The sequence below is a fragment of the Corvus kubaryi genome, unplaced genomic scaffold (assembly GCF_017639235.1).
Source record: "Corvus kubaryi isolate FWS band 111438036 unplaced genomic scaffold, C.kubaryi_AGA036_p1.0 45356, whole genome shotgun sequence".
NCBI lineage: Eukaryota > Metazoa > Chordata > Aves > Passeriformes > Corvidae > Corvus > Corvus kubaryi.
Window position 1 is genome coordinate 1 of NW_024581283.1, and position 20,264 is coordinate 20,264.

Genomic DNA, 20,264 nt, shown 5'->3' on the forward strand with positions numbered 1-20,264 from the left:
CCTTGTGGCTCTGCACAAGTCCCTGACAGGAGGGGGCAGCCGGGGGGGTCGGGCTCTGCTCGCAGGGAACAGGGACAGGAGGAGAGGGAACGGCCTCAGGCTGGGCCAGGGGAGGCTCAGGGTGGACAGCAGCAGGAATTTCCCCATGGAAAGGGAGCTCAGACCTTGGCAGGGGCTGCCCAGGGAGGTTTGGAGGTGGCACTCAGTGCTCTGGGTTGGGGACAAGGTGGGGATGGGGCACGGCTTGGATTCAGTGCTCGCAGAGCTCTTTCCCAGCCTCAGTGGTTCTGTGACTCTGTGAAGTGTTTGGGGGACAGAAGGCTCTTGTACCTCATGTCCCCCTGTGCTTTTCATTGTGACAAAACCACTGACTGGGGAAAATGTCTTCCTGGGGTAGATCCTGAATAAAGCGGGATTCAAAATGAACAGGCATCTGGAAATGACCACATTTGTGAAATTATAAAGATAAAATGTCAAGGTTCCACCTTACTGCTATGCTGCAGTGACATTAGAGACACAGATCCTTTGCCAGAGACTTTCAGTGGCAGCCCTGGTGACCTCTTGCATGACATAATTCCTTTGTTACATGCAAACCAGAAAGCCTTTTGAAACACTATATATTCCTATTTTGAATGACTTGAACCAGAGTATAAGGTTTGTTACATTTATTTCTGTATTCATATTCCATCTAGATTAATTTTATACGGATAAGAGGCCCTGCTGCAGCTGTAAGGGTTGGAGCATGCTGAAATCTTGATTCAAAGTCAGTGCCTTGCCGTCCTGCTGTCTGCAAGTCTAATAAATGTAATGGAATTAAGATTTTCATCCTGGATTATGATCTCAGTGTTTACCATAAATAAACTGCCTCCTGGAAATCTGATAGAAAATGTGGGGAGAAACCTTAACAGGACTTCAATGAGTCATTGTTTTACACTCAAAATTTTCCATCGAGGCTTGTAAAGATTAGGGGGCTACTTTTCACACTGAGTCATCAGTAATTGAGGCAGGACATTTTTCATCTCTGTATAGAGGAATTTTCTATTTCTAGATATATTTCCAGTTCTCTTCAGTGGATTGTCAATAAATCAATGTAATGGTAGCAAACCCATTCCCTGTTCTGCTGTGAGCATTTTAGACATGGCCAGAGCAACCCAGTCAACTTCAGCTGAGTAATAAAAAGCCAAACTTATTTCTGCAACATCATTTCTGAACTGTTTATAAGGCCCCTGCTGGCCTGGCAGTATCATATATTTGAATAATATAAAAATACAAAGGGGTTTTTTTGTACTCTCTGCACTCCTTGAGGCACCAGCCCTCAGCAGCGTTACTGTGACGGGAAATGCTCTGCAATTATCCCTGTGCCCCAACTATTGCACCTGCACAGGGAAAACACTTCCGAACATGATTTCAGTTTGAGTTTAGCCAGAAAATGGTGTTGTTTGTTTGTTGTTGCGTATCCAGTGGCAGCACAGGAAGCGTTGCACCCCTTGATGCAATTTCAAACCCCGTGAGCTCCACGGGCTCCTGCTGTGTGACAGCTTTGGCTGAGCTGCTGCCCCAGGAAAACAGGAGTGTGTTTGGATGTGCATAAAGTGGATGTGGAGTTTATCTCTCCTAAAATGCCCAGTTCACATCTTCCCTTCTCACCCACAAACATGAGTGGGGAATGACAGAGATTCTGCCCCTGTGTCCCACTCAGGTGAGACCCCACCTGCAGAGCTGCCCCAGCCCTGGGGCCAACAGCAGAAGGACGTGGAACTGCTGGAGAGAGCCCAGTGGAGGCACCAGGATGAGCAGAGGGATGGAGCAGCTCTGCTGGGAGGAAAGGCTGGGAGAGCTGAGATTGTTCAGCCTGGAGAGGAGAAGCTCTGGGGTGACCTCACTGTGGCCTTGCAGGGCCTGAAGGAGCTGCAGGAGAGATGGAGAGAGAGGATTTCCAAGGGCTGGAGGGACAGGACACAGGGAATGGCTTCAAACTAAAAGAGAGGAGGTTTAGATTGGATATTAGGAAAAAATCATTCCCTGTGAAGGTGGGGAGACCCTGGCACAGGGTGCCCAGAGCAGCTGTGGCTGCCCCTGGATCCCTGGCAGTGCCCAAGGCCAGGCTGGATGGAGCTTGGAGCAGCCTGGGACAGTGGGAGGTGTCCCTGCATAGCAGGAATTCCCTCTGGGGTTCCTTCATGGGAACGTTTAATTGTATTTGAAAGTAGTTCTGTCCCCACTAGATGTGGGTTTGTTGCTGATATTTCTCCATCTTTTCAAATGCTGGAGCACCTGAAAAACTCCAGGGTAGCAAGGGAATGGCTCTTTATCACCTGCGTGAAGTGTCTGAGGGGGTCAAACTGCTGCTTCTAATGTTAAAAAAAGAAAGAAGAGAAAGAGCACGCAGGCATTGAAATGGGCTGCTTTTGCCAGGAATCCTTTCTCCTTTGGACAGCAGCTGGTTTGCTCCCAGCCCAGAGCTGTACATTCTGTTGAGGAAGCTTTTCAATTCAGCATTTTCTAGTCAAGACACTCAAGGCTTTTCTAGCTACATGATTGTGGCTTTGGGAGCCAGTGTCTAATTTAATCTTGAAGCTGCTGTGGAAAGAGGAAGGAAGAAGCTTTTACCAGAGAAAAGCCAGCCCATACAAAGGCAAAACCAGTAAAAATTTGCAAATGCCAAGATACCACAAATCCAAAGTGGTAAAACCTGTGCACCAACACGACCTGGACTCAGCTGTGCAAATAGCAACCATGAATAATTTAAATAACACTATAGCTTAATAACATTCAAGGATTTTTTAGATTAGCCCAAGAAACAAAACCCTTCCGCTGCAGGTCATATTTGGCTTTCCTCCTCGGGTTTTCTGCCTCTGCAGGGTTTTGCAGGGGGTTAATAACCACAAAGGAGATCTGTTCAGTTTTCAAGAGACAGGTTGAAAGTGTATCCAACCTCAAACTAGTGTTAATCAAAACAAAACAAAACAACAAACCAGGAGTAAAAATTGCTGCTGCAAAAATGTTTCTAAATCCAATCCTTTTCCTGGTCCAGCCCTGCTGCCCTGGCTGTTCTGTTCAGAGCAGGGCAGACACTCCCTGCAGGGGGGTCTGTGTGTCCTGCACATCACCAGCTGCAGCCCAGTGGCTCCCTGGAGAGAATTCTGCTATGTAATGAGCTCCCCCCATTCCCAAAGCTGCTTTCCTGGGGCTCCCAGCGAGCAGGAGGTGGCAGAGGCTGAGCCTTCCCTCTCCAGCTTCCAGCCAGACCCTCCAGAGCTGCCTGATCCGCTGACAGGGCTGGGGAGATCCTCCTCCTCCTCCTCCTCAGGCGATGGACTAACAGGGAAACAGGCAGCAAAATGAAGGTCAGTGTAAATAGTGGGTTTTTTCTTTCTGCTGCAGTTAATTCGATGACTTTCCTGATTTCATTTGTAGTGTTCAGAGGGTCAAATCTGCATCTGGCAGGGTCCCTTTGCAGTGTGTGTGCTCAGCTGATTTGCACATCACTAACAGAGCACGTGGTGCCGATTTTTAAAATATAATCCAAATGAATCCTTTCTCAAGAACAGCAGTGTGGCTGAGGAGGGTGAGGGTCGGTTCTGTGGGTTCTGTGTACATTGAGTAATAACAAGCTTATTAAAAACGATCATGAGTGACCCAGACGGGTCACTTCCACATTCTCTTGGAAAAAATGAGCTTAACAGTTGAGCTGTATATTACCTCAAAAAAGATGTTTTTGCATTGATTCCTAGAAATGGGAAATGGAAATGTTGAAAGAATTGAGGTCACTCTGTGATGAGGAAAATGCCAAGTAATTTCAGTCCGAGTTCTGCGAGCCTGGGAAAGCCTTTGCACTCCAGGGTAAGGACTGGCCCCATCCTGCAGAGCCGCCTGCAAGGAGAACTGAGGCTCAGAAGAGGAAAGGAGTGCTCTTTTTCAGGAAATACAGTTTTCTCTGCTGGTGGAGGGGAATCCGTGATGGATCAAATCCATTTTCCAGCCGCTTGTCACCGTTTCTGCCCCCAGCCCGCAGGCTGGGCTTTGTGCTGGCAGGGGGCTTTGGCTGTGACACAAGTGAGTGGCTCGGCGGGTCCCAGCTGATCCCTGGCAGCCGGGCAGGGCAGGCTGTGCTCTCACCATGTGTCCTGGGCTAATGACAGGGAAGGAGCAGTGTCCAGCTGCTGCCTGCACGCGGGGATTCACGCCACTGATTAGGGCAGGTGGAAAACCCACTTAGCCCAGAGAAATGTTACAGTTTCGGTGATATTTATTCAGAAACCATCCATTTGTCAATTTATTCCATGCATTTAATTAATTTGCTCAGAAGCACGAGCTTTGCAGGGCTGTCCAGAGGGCAGGGTTAAAACAAGAGCTGTTTGTGGGGGCTGATAAGAGCAGCCAGAGAGCCCCAGGAAGCCGCAGCTTTGGGAGTTTTGTGGTGCTGCTGCTGATTCACTGTGAATCAAAAACCCCCACCCTGACCTCGGCCTCTCCACTGCTGCCACAGCCATGGAGAAAGGGCACGGCCGCAGGGACAGCACCCGGCCACCTCCAGCAGCAGGAACCCACAGCAGGAATTCCTGCCGAGGAAAAACGTGCCTTTTGCTCCTGCCGAGGAAAAATGTGCCTTTTGCTCCCCTGCCCAGCTGCCCTGGCAGTGTTTCACCTGATGCACAGGCAGGGAGAGCAGGGAAGGTGAGGACCCTGCTCTGAGGAGGACACTTGCACTCATCAGGACTTTCCGTATCTGTAAAGCCACGTTTAGAAATGAACGTGCTCAGATGTAATTAAGATCCTAGAAGGTTTAAAAAAGTCAAAAGAAACCTAAAGTGATTGGGTGCATATGGGGAAAAGAAGTTTGAGGACCCAAGCCCCAGGAATGCAGCCAGGGTGAGAGGTTGGAACAGCAGGAAGTGGCGGCTTTATCTTCCCTTGAACGTGGGCATGAGAGCACTCGTGTAAAAGTGAACTGAGTGGCGTGAAATCCTGGCTGCACTTGCCACTTCTGGAGATTTTAACACAGCTAGGATTTGATTAACTTTATTTGTGGAGAAAAGAGCGTTTGGGGAAAATGAACACAACTCCAGCTTGTAATTCCCACCTCTGCAGCACTGCCTTGTGTGAAGCTGCAGGAGTTGTAAGCTTGAATTTTTAAAGTGGTGATTCTGTATTTGATCAAAACTGATCTGACCATTTAGAATTCAAAACCTGCTGATCAGCACCTGCTTCCACCCCCACAAATCAATTAAAGCAATAAAAGCAAGTCCTGATGTTCATTCCTCCTTGAAGCTCACATAAAACTCCTGTATGAGCTGAACATTTCCAAAATACATAAAACAAAACAAAAAAATTGCAGAAGGACCTTCTGCAAGTCACAGGAAATGTTGCACATGCAGGTAGAGAATGATTTGAGCTTTCAAGGTAAATTCTCCTTTTCCCTGTGGATGTTGATATGAACTCTCTACAATTAACTGGGCAAAATTTAAGTGACTCAGCGTGGTCTGGGGTTTAGAAGGGAATTCTCATGGAAGCCTGTTCCCAGCTAATGGATGATGGAGAATGTTTATTTCTCCAGCTATGTTGGGAGGTGAAGAGATTAACTGGAAGCTGCTCTGTAAACATGTCAGAGGTGCCACTGATGCATGAGCAGCACTGTTTAGCAAACACAGGACACTGCTGTATCTCTTCCTCCTCAAATATTTTAAGTCCCACTTTCCTGCAGTAAAATGCTTACACGTGTATTGATGTGCAACAAGAGAAATATTTCTCTTGATCCATGAAAACTCCCAGGATTTAAACTGTCTCTTTATTTACATGATGTCAGTAGGAGTTTTTAAGAAGCAAATTGAAGACAATAAATGAAAAAATATCTTTTTTATTTGAAATGCTGTGAAATAGTGCAGTACCCATTCACATGAAATAATACAAGGGTAGTAAATTGAGATTTCCAAACACAAACTGAGTGGGAAGGGGGCATTGAGAAATTATTTTGTGAGGCTTGTGGGCAAGATGCTCAAATTATCACGTGCTGTAAATCACTGGGTATCACCTGGATTTTTCTAGCAATGTTTGTGTATATTTTATAAGGTTATTTTTTCCTCTTGCATAGTCCTGTAGGCTGAGGATAAGGCTTGGCATAGGAGAGGGATCAGGAGATTTTAGTAACAGTGGGATGTTTTTTCCTTAGCATCAGTATCTATTGTGTACACAGAGCACAGATGTCAGTCTGAGGGTGTAGAATTTGACATTATAGAACTGTGCCCTCATCAGCTTTACTGCTCTTAATTACAATTTCTCCATTAATAAACATGAGGTAGCAGCTTTCATTCCTATGATTCCCAAGGGCTGTCAGGTTTTATAGAGGGACCAGTGCAAACAACAAAGATGTGAAAAGTCCAGTTTGGGGGGGAATTACTCTCTCCACATCTGAGCCACAGTCCAGTAAAGGAGATGCACTTCCAGCTACACGAAAGCTTTTGAAGTGAAGCTCTTCCGGAGACCCTGCTCTGTAAATCCCTTCAGTGTGTGACCCACTTGCTTTGCCCTCGGGTGGCTGTGGGCTCGGGGGTCCCGGTGCCTCGGGGAGGGGCTGCAGGGGACACTTTTTTCCTCTTTTCTAGGTCCGTGCTCTGTCACCAGCTCGTTAAAACCCTCTCAGTGAGAGCAGAGTCCCAGCACTGCCTCTCAAGGTGCTTTGTTTTGGGCTTTTAGGATGTTCTTTATCTTAGGAAAAGTTTTACAAGGCTGCTGATGGGGATGAAGCAGCAAGCAAATAAGGAAAATCACTTTGACCTCGCCTGTGTTGCTTTAGTGCTTTTTACACGTTTGTTATTTAAGGGCACAACACACAAAGCACCAGAGAGCTCCACAAGCCCTGGCCGGGGAGGACACACTGGACAGCCAGAAATGCAGCTCCCACTGCCCTCCCAGCACAGCCCCCTCCTCGCCGAGCATCCCTCAGGGCTCTGCCATCCTGGGAATGCAGCGCTTGTTTACAGTCACGGGCAGGTCAGGGAGGCTTCTGCTCACGGAGGGGAAGGGGCTGCCACAGCGATCCCTCACACACGCCCCGGGGAGCCGGGAGTGCAGCCAGGGCCTGCCTCTGGCACACAGCCCCACGCTGGGTGATGCAGAGCCTGCACTGCAGATAACCTCACCCTGCAGACAGACGTGGTGGGAGCAGGCACCCACCTCCTGCAGCTTCTGCCTGTGTGCTGTGCACTCTGCTGAAATACTGAAATACCAGGAGTGGATGGCAAAGATGTGCTCTCCAACTCCAGAGTATTGGCTCTTTGTCCTGAAACATGGAATTTAATTAAGCCCTGCCTTAGCTGGGAAAACCTTTGGGGTTTGGGGTTTTTTTATTTTTCTTTTTAACCTCTTCTTTTTGACAGCTCCACTGACCCTGCTTGTCAGAGGTCTGACAATCTCTCAGTTCATTCATGTTCTACTGGAATTTGGAGCTTGTTTCCATCACTTCTCTACTCAAAGTCTTCATTTTTCCATTCCAGCCCTCTGAATGGGATGTGAGATGATCCATGAACAGATCTGTTTTCTAGCTAGGTCAGGTTCTCCAGAATGCCCTATGAATTAATTGATTAATTCATTAATCTATCTCCTGCTTGGCTTGATTTGGGATGATTTTAGAGGTCCCTGGGTTCGTGTTGATCACATACTCCAGTGTGAGCTCTAGAAATGCAAAATCTGAGGCACCATGTTCTGCCTTGGCCTGGCCTCTGGCTGGGGGCTGCTGGCCCTGGGATTTGCACACCTTTACTGGCCAAACCCAAGGAATGTGTGTTGTGCCCTGAGTGAGGGACCCCTCTGATGGAAAGGTTTGTGTCTCTGGTTATAAAATTAGGCTCAGCAGCATCTTGAGTGTGCTGCTGCCACAGGAAAAACTTGTCCGGGGAAGTGTCAATATTGAGAAGCCTTCTAAAACCACAGTGTGAACCAAATGTTCCTCTCAGCTGTGTGGGTGTGAGTAGGAAGGGCAGCCTTGCTATGTGTGCCCCAGCCAGGCTCAGATCCTCCCTGCAGGCTTCCTGGCCTTTCACCCACTTCCTGCATGTGCCTGGATAAGGCTCTTCATGTTGGAAAAGGGGGAGAGTCTTCCTCTGCCCACCCTCCTCAGGGCTGAAGAAGAGGCTCTGTCCTTCAGAAGTGTGTCTGTGCAGCATCCAAACCCAAGGATCAAGCAGGATTGATGACTAACAGGAAAAGTTGGCTGTTCTCCCTTTTTTTTTAATATGTGGAGCCTAGGCCTGCCCCAGGGTGGGATTCCTGGCTCCAACATTTGGCGTTGTCCAAATCAGAAGTGGACTCCCATGTTCAAGGCAAAAGCCAGGTTGGGCCATGAGGCCAAAGGGGCTGTTGTCCACCCCTGGCAGCTGCCCTTGTCCCACAAAAAAGCCATTGTTCACGGCCACCCCGACCACGAAACGCCTGCAGCCAACAGTGGGCCCTTGTCACCAGCTGAGCTGACAAATTGGGTTTCTTCTGCTGCAGCTTCAAGCCAGCTGCTGCTTCACAGCAAATGCTCTGGACAAAAATACAAGGCATCATGTTTCCTATTTGGGTGCTATCTCTCTGGACATTAGTTGCACTTTCTGGTAAGAAATTCATGCTGAGACACAGCCAGTGTCCCACTGACTGGGAAGCAGACGGTCCCATTTTGAAGCTGAAAGCAAAATCTGTCTGGTACTGAAAAAACCCTACAAACTGCCTCCACAGCTTTCTCTACCCTTTGCACAAACACCTGGGGTGACTAGAGCTACCTGCAGGCTCTGGCTGCCCCATCCCTGGAAGCATCCAAGACCCGGTTGGATGGGGCTTGGAGCAACCTGGGATAGTGGAAGGTGTCCCTGCCCGTTGCAGGGGTGGGATGAGATGATCTTTAAAGTCCTTTCCCACCCAAACCATTCCATGATTCTATGATCTTGTAATGAGTAAGTATGAGATGAAGAATTCACAGGACAACAATGGGAAAGCCACCTATTTTTCATATAGGGATGTTCATAAGTAATCACAGAATCATTAGGATTGAAAAGGACCTCTGGACACCACTCAGTCCAACCCTACTGCTTAGGCAGGGCCATCTGGAGCAGGTGACACGGGAATGCATCCAGGTGGGTTTGGGATGTCTCCAGAGAGGGAGACTCTACACCCTCCCTGGGCAGCTGTTCCAGGGCTCTGCCACCCCCATGGAAAGAGGTTCTTCCTCAGGCTGACGTGGGACTTCTTGTGTTTTAGCTCATAAATCTAATATAATGAATCTAAATAATGAACATTAGCAATGCTCTTCAAGAGCCTTGGGGGAAAAGGTGAAGAAATAGATCACAGTAATATTATTATTATCTATTGCTTTAGTGCACTGAATGCAGCAGACATAAAGGGCAACAGTTTAACTCTGGCATCGATGCTCCAGAGAGGTTGTTCAGTGTGAAAAGGGGTGGGTGAATTAAATGGAGCTCGAGGTGGGAAGTGGATCTCAGCAAGGTGGAAACACCAAGCTGGAAAGTAAAGAGCCCTTATGCGGGTGTGACAATGTCGGTGTCCTCGTGTCCCCAGCACAGCCTGGCCAAGGCGCTGTACGACAACAAGGCCGAGTGCTCGGACGAGCTGGCGTTCCGCAGGGGGGACATCCTGACGGTGCTGGAGCGGCACGTGCTGGGCAGCGAGGGCTGGTGGCGGTGCTCCCTGCACGGCCGCCACGGCCTGGCCCCCGCCAACCGCCTGCAGCTCCTGCCGGCCACCCCGGCCCAGAGTGACCAGCCCACGGAGCCGCCAGCGGGACACAACATCTACCAGGTGCCCTCCGTGCCCAAGGCCGCGGTGCTGTCGGCCACCTACGAGAAGATGGAGGGCTGGGTGCAGGCCCCGGCCAGGGGCTCGGCCGCTGCGGCCCAGGCCGTGTACCAGGTGCCGGCCCTGGCGGCGCAGCTGCTCAGCGAGAGGACCAAGCGCTCCGTACACCAGGTGAGAATAAAGACAGCTCTGCAAACAACGGATGTTGTCGTTAAAACAATCGTTGGGAGTGGGAAATGAGAAAGCTTGAGATTTACAGTGGAATTTGCAGCAAAAGAATGATGGTGTTTAGGAAACCGCCATCAATTTATAGCATCATGTGGGAAATGCTGCTCTGGGCAACAGATGACAGCGTCTATATTCTGTAGTCCCTCACCTTTCTGGCAGCTTAAAAAGGCTGTAAAATAGGGCAGGAAGTAAAGAATATACCATTTGTCTGGGAGAATCTATAAATGATTTACAAAGTTAAAGTAACAAGACAGAACTTTCTCCTCTGATGGGTCACAGCACGCGGCCATCCACAGTCCTCTGGGCACATGTGGGGTCTTTGCATCCATCTGCACAGGAACATGATTCATAATTTTTTTTAATCACCCTTTGGTGTGTGATTGCTGGGTTTGGTCTGGTTTTTAGTGTCTCCAGCAGCTCAGCAAGCTCAGAGTGCTGCTGCCTCTCTCTTGTGCTGCTCGAGGCAGTCACTAGGCTTGCACAAAATAGCAGCCCCTGTCAGACACGCAGGACACAAAGTTTTGCTGTGTGCCCTCAACCAGTTTCTCTCCCAGCCCGTTTTTGCTGCTGCTGAGATGGTGACCAGGGTGTGCAGGATGAAAGCAGCCACCAGTGCCCCCAGTCACAGAGGAGAACAACCCGATTTTCCAGGGTTTCATTACAGCTCCCTGGCCCGGCTCTTCTTTCTCCCAGCTCCTCGTGTTTGACATTCAAATGGAACACGTACATGGAACATTTTGATTACATGTTGCATCAAGTGTCTTAAGATCAAAACCTTGTGCTTTCTTCAGGAAAAAATGAATGGGGAATGTTTCATAATGAAAGGGAAATAGAGCAGGTGGGGATGGAGTTCAAGTGCAAGGTTTTGTTGAGTTCCGTGAGCTCTCCAGCCCTGCGTGGCTCTTTATTCTGTGTACAGAAATCACATTAGAAATTCTAATTGGAAAAGGAAAAGGAAGAAAATTCAGCTTTCCAGTGTTTTAGGCTGGTTTAATGATCATTTGATTTATGGGGCTCACTCAGCCACCTTTCCTCCTGCTGTGCAGAAGGCGAATCATGGAAACCTCGCTGCTGCTTCCTGCTGGGTGGCAGGTGGGTGCTGGAAAACAACAAACTCAGGGCATCCCTGGTGACCAAAACCTCATTTTCAGCTCTGCAGCTGCAGTGCACAGCCATAACTCAAACTGAGTACAGCTACAAGACTCCTGCACTTGCTGTGAACTGATTTCGCCACATTCCTGACACTAAAGGAGCCATTTGCAAACTGAATCAGAGATTGGCATGAATTTTCCATGTTCTGCCAGCAAATCAGGTGGAAAATGTCATCTGTTCATTATGTGGATGAGTGGTCTGGCAGAAGAGCTCCTTGGCTCTCCCTGTCTCATTTCATGAATTTATCCACCTAAGCTGTGTCTAGTCTAAGACTGAAAAAGAAATGTCCCAGCCTCTGATTATTATCCAGAAGTTCAGAGCGGGGCTGCCTGTGGCACAGTGTCCCAGCTGTCCCCACACCAGCTGCACCCTGGTGGTCACCAGCCGTCCCCAGGCAGGGGAGCTCAGGGAGCACAGAACGATCCAGACCATCCCACAGAGATCCTGTGGCACAACTGGCAAAGCTCCTGGCATACTCAGCTGTCCTCTGAGCAGCTGGGAAAAGCCACTCCGAGTCTTTGAGGGAGCTGATTGAAAGCAATGAAACAAAAAGAAATCCCTCAGAGCCTGGGTGTTTTCACCCCACAGAGAAGCCCCCTCTTCTGCCTCACACGCAGGGCACCTTCTGGTTCTACTGTCACTGAAAGGACTTCAAAAAGGAGTAAGATGTGATATCCAGTGAGTTTCCTTCTTGCTATATTCTCAGATTTGTCCATCTGGAAGCAGACCTGGGCTAAGAATGGCTTTCCTGACACCTTTTATGTTTTGCCCTTTCACTCAGGGAAGTTGTGCCTGTGTTGGCAAGTAAGATGCCCGTATTCAGGCACAGGTTGCCCAGGGTGCCCCATCCCTGGAAGTGTTCCAGGCCAGGTTGAACGGGCTTTGGAGCAACCTGCTCTAATGGAAGGTGTCCCTGCCCATGGCAGGGGGTGGAACTCATGGTCTTTAAGATCCCTCCCAACCCAAACCATTTCGTGATTCTGTGATTCTTTATCACAGAGCACTAAGGGGATTTGTCTTCACTCCTCATTCCCTGTTTTCAGATGAGAGCTGAAGCAGGCAGAGTGAAGCTGCAGTCTTCCTCCTCTACCATATTTCCCCTAACTTTAGTTGCTGCAGGACTTACATGATGGAAATCACTCCCTGCAGTCTGAAATCATTTTGTGCAATATCTCACCCCAGCATTGTTTCTGGAGGTCAGTGGTTTGCAATGGCCCATTTATAAATTAGCTGAGGGCAGCCAGGCTAAAGACAGGCTGGATGAAGAAAATTCCATGTTTTGGTGGTTGATTTTAAAAAAGAAAAGTCCTAACCCAGCATTCATACTTTGTGACATTAATTAACTGTTCCACAGATCTGGTCACGGCTGCTCAAATTATGTTTTAATCAAACAAGAGAATCTGACTGCAGATGAAAATATAATGCCCATATTGGACTCCCCTGCTTATGGAGCTGGACAGGACATCAAGGTTTACTCCTTCTAAATGAGTCAGTCTTTCATAACTACAGAATAATGCTCAGCCTGCACATTTTTGCTGCTCTTACATTAAATTGGCTTGACCCAATGACTCTGTGGGCTTGGAGAAGTCGAAATTTCCCCACTTCCTTTTTTAAGTGGTTCTGCTTTTTGGCAGTCTAAAGATTTCAGTGATAACTGCAGCTGGATTTTCTCCAAATCTTTTCTGTCCCACAGTTAGTAAGGCAGATTGTCTTTGATATGCATGTCCCAGTAATGATCTTATCTAAAATGTAGCAGAAATGCTGGCAAAGGAGAATTATTTGGGAATAAACATCCTATTGCTTGTAAGGTCACTTTCTGTCTCTCACCTTCAGTGAAGAGCTGAAGGTTTTTACCACTTAAGAGTGATACTCCAACAGTGGATTATCCAGCTACATGACTTTTCAGAGCTGTCCTGAGCTTCCTGCCAATGCAGTTTTATGATAATTGTTTTTGCTCCCCTCCAAGCACCTGTTCACTCTGCCGAGAGCCTGCCGGGCTTCAGCCCCAAACATCAGGGGTGAGGTGTACGATGTCCCCTCCGCACAGCGCCGCGGGTCCCTGCTCACACAGGTGAGTCCTGCCCCGCTCCCTCCCTGCAGCTGGCACCCCAGAGCACTTCCGAATAGATCTGGAGGTCAATTCTACTGCCACCCTGTCGGCTTTTTGTAAAATTGGGAAGAAAAACATCTATTTTTTAGCTGAAAACCTCAGTTCGCCTGAGTTTCTTAGAAATTTAGAGCAGTGTGTCTTAAATCTGGTCCATTTCCCATAAACATTTCCATTTTTTCTGTTAGTAAGGCATTTCCCCGTGGACTCCAAGGCAGAGAGGTTGACAGTACTGATGTCTTACTGAATTCTCAGAATTAGAGTGCAAACCTCTCTGCCTTGAAATCCACGAGGAAATGTGGGGTGTCATTTGGTCGGGGTGATTTGGGGATGTTTAGAGAAGAGTCACAAGTGCACATTCAACAAGAAATTAGATGTCACCCCCACCACCCACCTCCTGGGAAAAACATGCCCTGGATTTGGTCATGTCACCGTGACGTGTCCTGTTACACAATCTTGCCCTCGGTACTGTCCCACTCCCCTGGGAACAGTGAATGTCACATTTTCTCCACCCCTCAGCCTGTGCAGGTCACCAGGATGGGACAGGGCGGTGAATGTCACATTTCCTCCACTTCTGAGCCTGTGTAGGTCACCAGGATGGGGCAGGCACCAGCCCCCAGCCCTGTGCTGTCACCTCCCACACAAAGGTGTGCGTGGCACTGGAGCATGTCCAGGAAGCCTCCCCACACCGCTGCTGCTCCCTGGCAGTGCAGGGTTGAGCCCAGTCCATTATTATCAAGTTATCCACAGATTTCCTGGAGTCACCTGCCTTGTGTGAGGGGCTGATCCCTGCTCAGACCCAAACCTACTCAAGTATGGCCCAAAGCCTTTCATCTCACTCAAGGCCCCAGTGGGCTCTAAAAAGGATCCAAATAAACCTTTTTTTTCCTCTCTGAGCAGAGCAGTGCCACTCCCCCCAGCACACAGAAGGGCTCCTTGCTGGGCAGATCCACTGAGAGCTTCCAGGAGGAGCAGAAGCAGCTTTACAACATCCCCTCCAACCCAGAGAAAGCAGGAGCTGGCAGCCAGAAGGACTCAGCAGCAGGCAATGTGAGTAAGGCTTGGTGGACACAGGAGAATAATCTGTCACTGCTGGGATGCCTGGCTTGGAGCAGGGGCAGGTTTCCCATCCCTTCCCCACTGTTTCTTATACAACAAATGGTCCTGAACTTTCCTTTTCCAGCTTGGACTCCAGCTGTACACACACAGATCTGTATCAAGTCAAAATTTAAATTCATTGAAGGTGTTTGAGCAGAGCCAGTGGTGTCTGTTGGTGATTTATTGTTTGCCAGGGTGTGCATGTGAATGGGAAAAAATCAAGTGTCTACAGATTTCACTGGCTGGGGACTTTGCTGTATGATCTAATCACCTGTGCTCCAAATATCTTACCTTTCATATGTGCAGATTGTGCATTTTAGAAAATAAAAAACAGAGGTAGCCTTTTCATGGTGCTGTTCCATTGACATCAGGGGAGTTGCACACATTTAAGTGCTCTGAGAACTGAGTTCTGTTTCTCATTCTTGTTTAAAAAGATGGTTTCTAAGCCCTCTGTGCTCTGTTGCAGTTATATGACGTCCCTCCCAAAAGAGAACTCAATGACTCAGAAAATAAATCTCAGAAAAAGTGCCGGGGCCATTACAACACTTTGCCAAACCCTCGGAAATCCGAATGGATCTACGATATTCCGGTATCCCCTGAAAATTCCGGATTCAAAGCAAACCCTCCTGGCCAGTCTGTGGAGAAGCAGGTGCTGTATGACATACCCCCAGCCAGGTACAAGGCTCCAGCCACAACCACGGAAGCCAAGGCTGGAAATCCACAGTTATACAACATTCCACCGAGCCAGCGGAAATTAACCCTTCCAGAAATCCCCCTTTACGACGTTCCATCCTCACGGGATGCGCTCCCCTTGCCACAGAACGGCAGCTGTGAGGTGCCCCTGAGTCTCCTGGCCCCCAAGGCTGAGAATCAGATCTCTGGGGAGAATGTTTATGATATTCCCAAAGGTTTGCCCAGCGCTGGGCACCCCAAGAAAGAGATGGAAAACAACAGCGATGGCTCTGGAGACCAAGCACGCGGCGCTTCTCCACAGCTCTCTGGGGACACCAAGTCAGAAAATGACCCTTTTTGTGTCTCTAGTGTGGACAGCAGAAGCAGCACTCTCTCCTCATCCTCCAGCTCTTCTGCTGAGTCGTTTTCTACTCTGTCAGCATTGCCAGAGCCTGTCCAAGAAATTAAACTGGAGCTGGAAGAAGCCATCGAGACCCTGACTCGGCTGCAGCACGGAGTGTCCAGCTCCATTGCCAGCTTAATGATCTTTGTGAGCAGCAAGTGGAGGTTGCAGGAGCACCTGGAGAAAAGCCTGGAGGAGATCCACAGAGCAGTGGACCACATAAAGGTGTCACTGGGAGAGTTCCTGGCCTTTGCTCAAGGCCTGAAGGGAAATGCCTCCAACCTCACTGATAACAACCTGCAGGCCAGGATTAAAAAACAGCTTGAAATCCTCATGAACTCCTACAAAATATTGACAGAAACAAGGGAAGCTCTCAACAACTGCAGCTGGTCCCTGGAGGCTTTGGTGCTCAGGAAGCCCCAGAGCAACCCTGATGACCTGGATCGCTTCGTTATGGTGGCCCGGACAATTCCAGACGATATCAAGAGGTTTGTGTCCATCATCATCGCCAACGGGAAGCTGCTCTTCAGGAAGAGTGAGAAGGAGCAAGAAACGAAGCAACCAAAAGTGAACCCAGAATGCAAAATGGCAAAACAAATCCCAGTGCCAAGAAGAGCAGAAATAGAGTCACTCCAGAGAAATGCTCCTGATAAAACCATCCAAAGCCAGGTCCCTTTGGAGAAACCAGAAGAAAATTCCACCGAGGATTGTGATTATGTCCAGTTACAGGTCAGTGAAACTGGGATTTGCCCTCTGTATTCTTCACCCTGTGCAGATATTAGGCTGTGAACTACCAGCACTCTTTTACCTTTGCACCAGTGCCACATTCAGTCTGCACTATGTCCCGTTTTCCAGACTTTACATGGATCCAGCATTTTGTGACAGTGCTGGATGGCACGTGTACAATGAGCAGTAATTTTAATCAACAGAGAATATAAAACATTTTTATCATCTTGCCAGTTTAGATTCATTTGGGAAATAGGATTTATCTGGGAGTTAGCAAGTCCTCACTTCTCTTTTCCCTCACAGTTCTCTTCCTGCCACTACATTGTGTTTGGCTCTGGCACGACAAGAGATGTTCCTTCCTCTAACTTGAGGTGTCATGAAAATCGTGCTTGCATAGAACTCAAACTCTGTGAATTATCACATTTATTTGTTAGAATAATTCTGGGTGATTTTTAGAATCTCCTTAGAATTACTAAAATACCTACTAAGAATACCTCCCTTGGTTTTCCTAAGAAATGCTGGCTTGTCCGTAAAATTTAGGGAACATTAAGTTGAAATGTTTTGTTGATGTTGGTTTCAGTCTTAAATCTTGCAGGATCGGGCACATTATTAGTAGGAAAAAAACTACATCTCCTTCTAATAAATTCACCATTGCTGTCTGTAACGTGAAGGCTGCAGAGCAAGTAGTTGTTTCCCCATGAAAGAAGAACACATTTATTTTTAAATACTTTATGTAGTTGTTTCAACTTTGCTTTCATTTTAATTTGTAACAGGCACAGAAAGTCATTTCAGGTAAAGAAGTAGCAACGAAGAGTACAGAGTCAGACCTGAAGGTATTTTTGACTTTGAAAATATTATCTATGAGGGCTTTCAGTCCCTGATTTCTGTGCTTGCTAAAATTCAGAGTAATTTGCACTCAGACACACACCTCTACAAAGAGACCTATTTGCTTCTCAGAGATCATTTTCCCAGAATTGCTGCTGAAAACCTGTGAAAAACATTTATTTCCAAACAAACAACTCCAGTTTAAAGTCATACTGTTCATTTTATTGCCTTTCAGCATCATTTGGGATAAGGCTGTGAGAATCAGTATTTCAAAATATCTTGTCATGCACTGGCACAAAATTGCCTCTTGTTTTGTGAATTTTTATCATTCATAACCCTGATTAAGTCCATTAAAGATCAATGTTTTCTATTATTTTAAAGCTTCAAGCCCAGACCGTGTAAAGGATTGGTGTTTGGCTGCAGCACTTTGTGTGCTATCCATTATTAAAACTGTATTTAGGGGGGAAAAAGGCAATCAGGAGAATTTCCAACACTTTATGGAAAGACAAATTACTGTAAAGGCTCCAGGATGGGGCAATTTGGAGACCACAAGAATTTAGGGTAGAGTGACCAAAGAAACAACCAGCGTGTGACACCAGGCTGAATCTGTTTTAATTTTAACCCTTTCTCCAGGTTTTGCCATGTGCAAAAAAGACTCTGAATCCCAGCAGGCAGGACCTTGGCAGGAAAATCCCCCTCCCAGAGCACTGCAGGCTGTGCTTCGCTGCCCTGCACAAGGCGATCGGGGTGTTCACCACCAGCCTCCGCAACCAGCAGCCGCCCGAAATCTTCATCTCCCACAGCAAACTCATCATCATGGTGGGGCAGAAGCTGGTGGATTCTCTGTGCCAGGAGACCCAGGAGAGGGACGCCCGCAGCGATATCCTGCACAGCAGCAGCCGCTTCTGCAGCCTGCTCAAGAACCTGGCCCTGGCCACCAAAACCGCAGCCCTCAAATATCCCAACGCAGAGGCCACCAGGGAGCTGTGGGAGCAGACGGAGGAGCTGGCCAAGTACACCCAGCAGTTCAGAGCCATGATGGACTGAGGGACCTGGTTTTGCTCCTCTGGACACCAATTTGCACTCAGAATTCCTGCCAGGAATTCGCTGGGTGCTGGTGCACTGTTAGCAGGTGAAGATCCCCACAGCAGCTGGTGCAGAAGAGTTAAATCTGCACTTTCTTCTCCACTGTTCACATCCCACCTGGAAATGTCATTGTCACAGTGACTGGGTGGGAATGTTTGCTGTGTATTGGAGCAAAAGTTGTTGATTATCGGACTGATTTCTTCTTTTTTTGTTCTCTATGTATGTCAGATAAATGTATTTTCCTTTTTTATTTCTTTTTCTATTCATGTAAAGTCTCTCTTTAAATGTAGCTGCACAATGTTTTGTAACTTATGATATCCCAGTATCGACTGTTTCCTGAGGACTTTACTCAAAATTTGTAATTACAGGGTTTTTTTACACAGCTGCAAAGCTAATTTTTGGGTTTAATATACAAATACAACACAGTACAAAATCTGGCCAAGGTGTCAATGGGAAATGCTCCAGGCTGGTATTTGAGCATAGAGGAAAACTTTGGGACAAGTCTTGACTCCTGATAAATCTACAGGGAGCACATCAGCCTCTGTCACAGCCCAGAGCTGCTGGAGCATTTCTCCAGCAGGGAAAATATTTATTTCAGTCACTAAATGTGCAGAGCCTTTGGACAAGCTCTTCCTACAGCAGGAAAGGTGATGTTACTCCCTGCTAGAATCCCAGCAAGTTACACCCAGCGCTGGGGAGGCTCCCAAGGCTCCATCCCAGCCCTTGCTGCCTTGGGCAGCACAGCTTTTGAACTTTATCCCCCAATTTTCTAGATGTGAAAATTTCTGGGTGTGACAAAGACCCTGCGGCGGCACGGGCAGGGCCCGGCTACATCCGTGTCAATTGTAGCTCTCTTCATTAATTTAATTCACGGTTTGCACGCGAAAGGCCAAGGCGATGTTCGCCCTCAGAAGGGACAAAGAACGCCCTGAGCAGCCGCGGGGCCCCGCTCCCCTCTCAGCATCCTCTCGCTGCAGTTTTCCTTGTCACCCCCGTGTTTCTGGCGTGATTTATCGCCCACATGAGTCCCTGTTACTATCGCTGTTCGCACACTCAGTGCAGCGTTTGCATCCCGGCTGAATTTGTGCGTGTGGATTAAACTCGCTCCCGGTACCACCCGTGTCCGTGACATTGCTGAGGGCGGGACGCGCCCTCTCAGTGCCCCCGCCAGCCCGAACCGTCTCGGCAGCGCCTCGTTTGGCCGTAAATCCTCCCGAAATGGGTGTCCCGAGGAACTTCCTCATGAAAACAAGGAATAAACCTGCGGGAAAGGGGCGGGAAGGGTGCTGAGAAATCCCCCTGGCCTCCCCCCTCGTGCTCGCTTGGTACGTTCCGACCGCCCCCGCTCCCGGTGCGATGGAATCGCCCGGCGCGCCCGGTGCCGGTGGCCGCGCCCCCAGCTCCCGTTGCTAACCAACAGTGATGTCGTCATTGCGGTGCGCCGGAAGTGGAGCGGCGCAGCCGGAAGTACGCCGGAGGAGAACCCGGAAGCGCGATGGGGTGCGATGGCGGCACCATCCCTAAGCGGCACGAGCTGGTCAAGGGGCCCCGCAAAGTCGAGAAGGTGCGAAGGGGCTCCGTGTGTGGGGGGCTGCGAGGAGAGAGAGCCCCGGCCCGGCCCGCGGTGCTGCGAGCCGGACATGGCGCTCCTGGCGCTGCAGCGTCGGGGCAGCGTCGGGGCAGCGGCGGGGCCGGGCCTGCTGGGCTCTGTGTGCGCTGTGGCGCTGGTGGCGGCTGCAGTGCGGGTTCTTTGTCTTGTGGAGGAGTTTGGACATGAGCTTCAGCAATTCCAAGGGCCGGGTCCTGCACTGCGGTCACAACAGCTCCGGGCTGGGGAAGGAGGGGCTGGGAAGCCGGGAATGGAGCCGGGGGTGCCGGTGACAGCGGCGGGACGGGAGGCCAGCGGGACAGGAGGCCAGGGGGACCCGGCCTGTCCCAGCCGTGGTGTGGCCGCAGGAGCAGTGGGTGTCCCTTATACTGGCCCTGCTGAGGGACCTCGAATGCTGTGTCCAGTTCTGGCCTTTGCTACAAGAAGGGCACGGAGGGGCTGGAGCGTGTCCAGGGCAGGGAACGGAGCTGGGAAGGCAATGGAGCCCCAGGAGCAGCTGAGGGAGCTGGAAAGGGGCTCAGGCTGGAGCAAAGGAGGCTCCGGGGGGACCTTGTGGCTCTGCACAAGTC

General features: G+C 49.1%; 1 protein-coding gene across 3 annotated transcripts; it reads left to right on the top strand.

Annotated features, from left to right (window-relative positions):
• Window positions 1-2,140: 2,140 nt before the first annotated feature.
• Window positions 2,141-18,528, top strand: LOC121672232 (cas scaffolding protein family member 4-like). Of its 3 annotated transcripts, XM_042044815.1 has the most exons (7): window positions 2,141-3,347; window positions 9,553-9,960; window positions 13,136-13,240; window positions 14,177-14,326; window positions 14,841-16,178; window positions 16,949-17,008; window positions 17,634-18,528. In XM_042044815.1, the coding sequence occupies exons 1-7, from the start codon at window positions 3,342-3,344 to the stop codon at window positions 18,045-18,047; spliced, it is 2,481 nt and encodes an 826-aa protein (XP_041900749.1). In that variant the 5' UTR covers window positions 2,141-3,341; the 3' UTR covers window positions 18,048-18,528. The 3 variants fall into 3 exon arrangements, with proteins under 3 accessions (XP_041900749.1, XP_041900748.1, XP_041900750.1); XM_042044814.1 differs by lacking the exon at window positions 2,141-3,347 and having other exon boundaries at window positions 8,850-9,960; XM_042044816.1 differs by lacking the exons at window positions 2,141-3,347; window positions 16,949-17,008 and having other exon boundaries at window positions 8,852-9,960.
• Window positions 18,529-20,264: the final 1,736 nt, after the last annotated feature.

Excerpts from the sequence above, each read along its gene's own strand:
- LOC121672232 (XM_042044814.1), top strand. The coding sequence starts at position 9,529 with ATGTCGGTGTCCTCGTGTCCCCAGCACAGCCTGGCCAAGGCGCTGTAC. Across the intron at positions 16,179-16,948 it reads GTGATTATGTCCAGTTACAG|GCACAGAAAGTCATTTCAGG; the intron begins GTCAGTGAAACT and ends AATTTGTAACAG. Across the intron at positions 17,009-17,633 it reads GTACAGAGTCAGACCTGAAG|GTTTTGCCATGTGCAAAAAA; the intron begins GTATTTTTGACT and ends CCCTTTCTCCAG.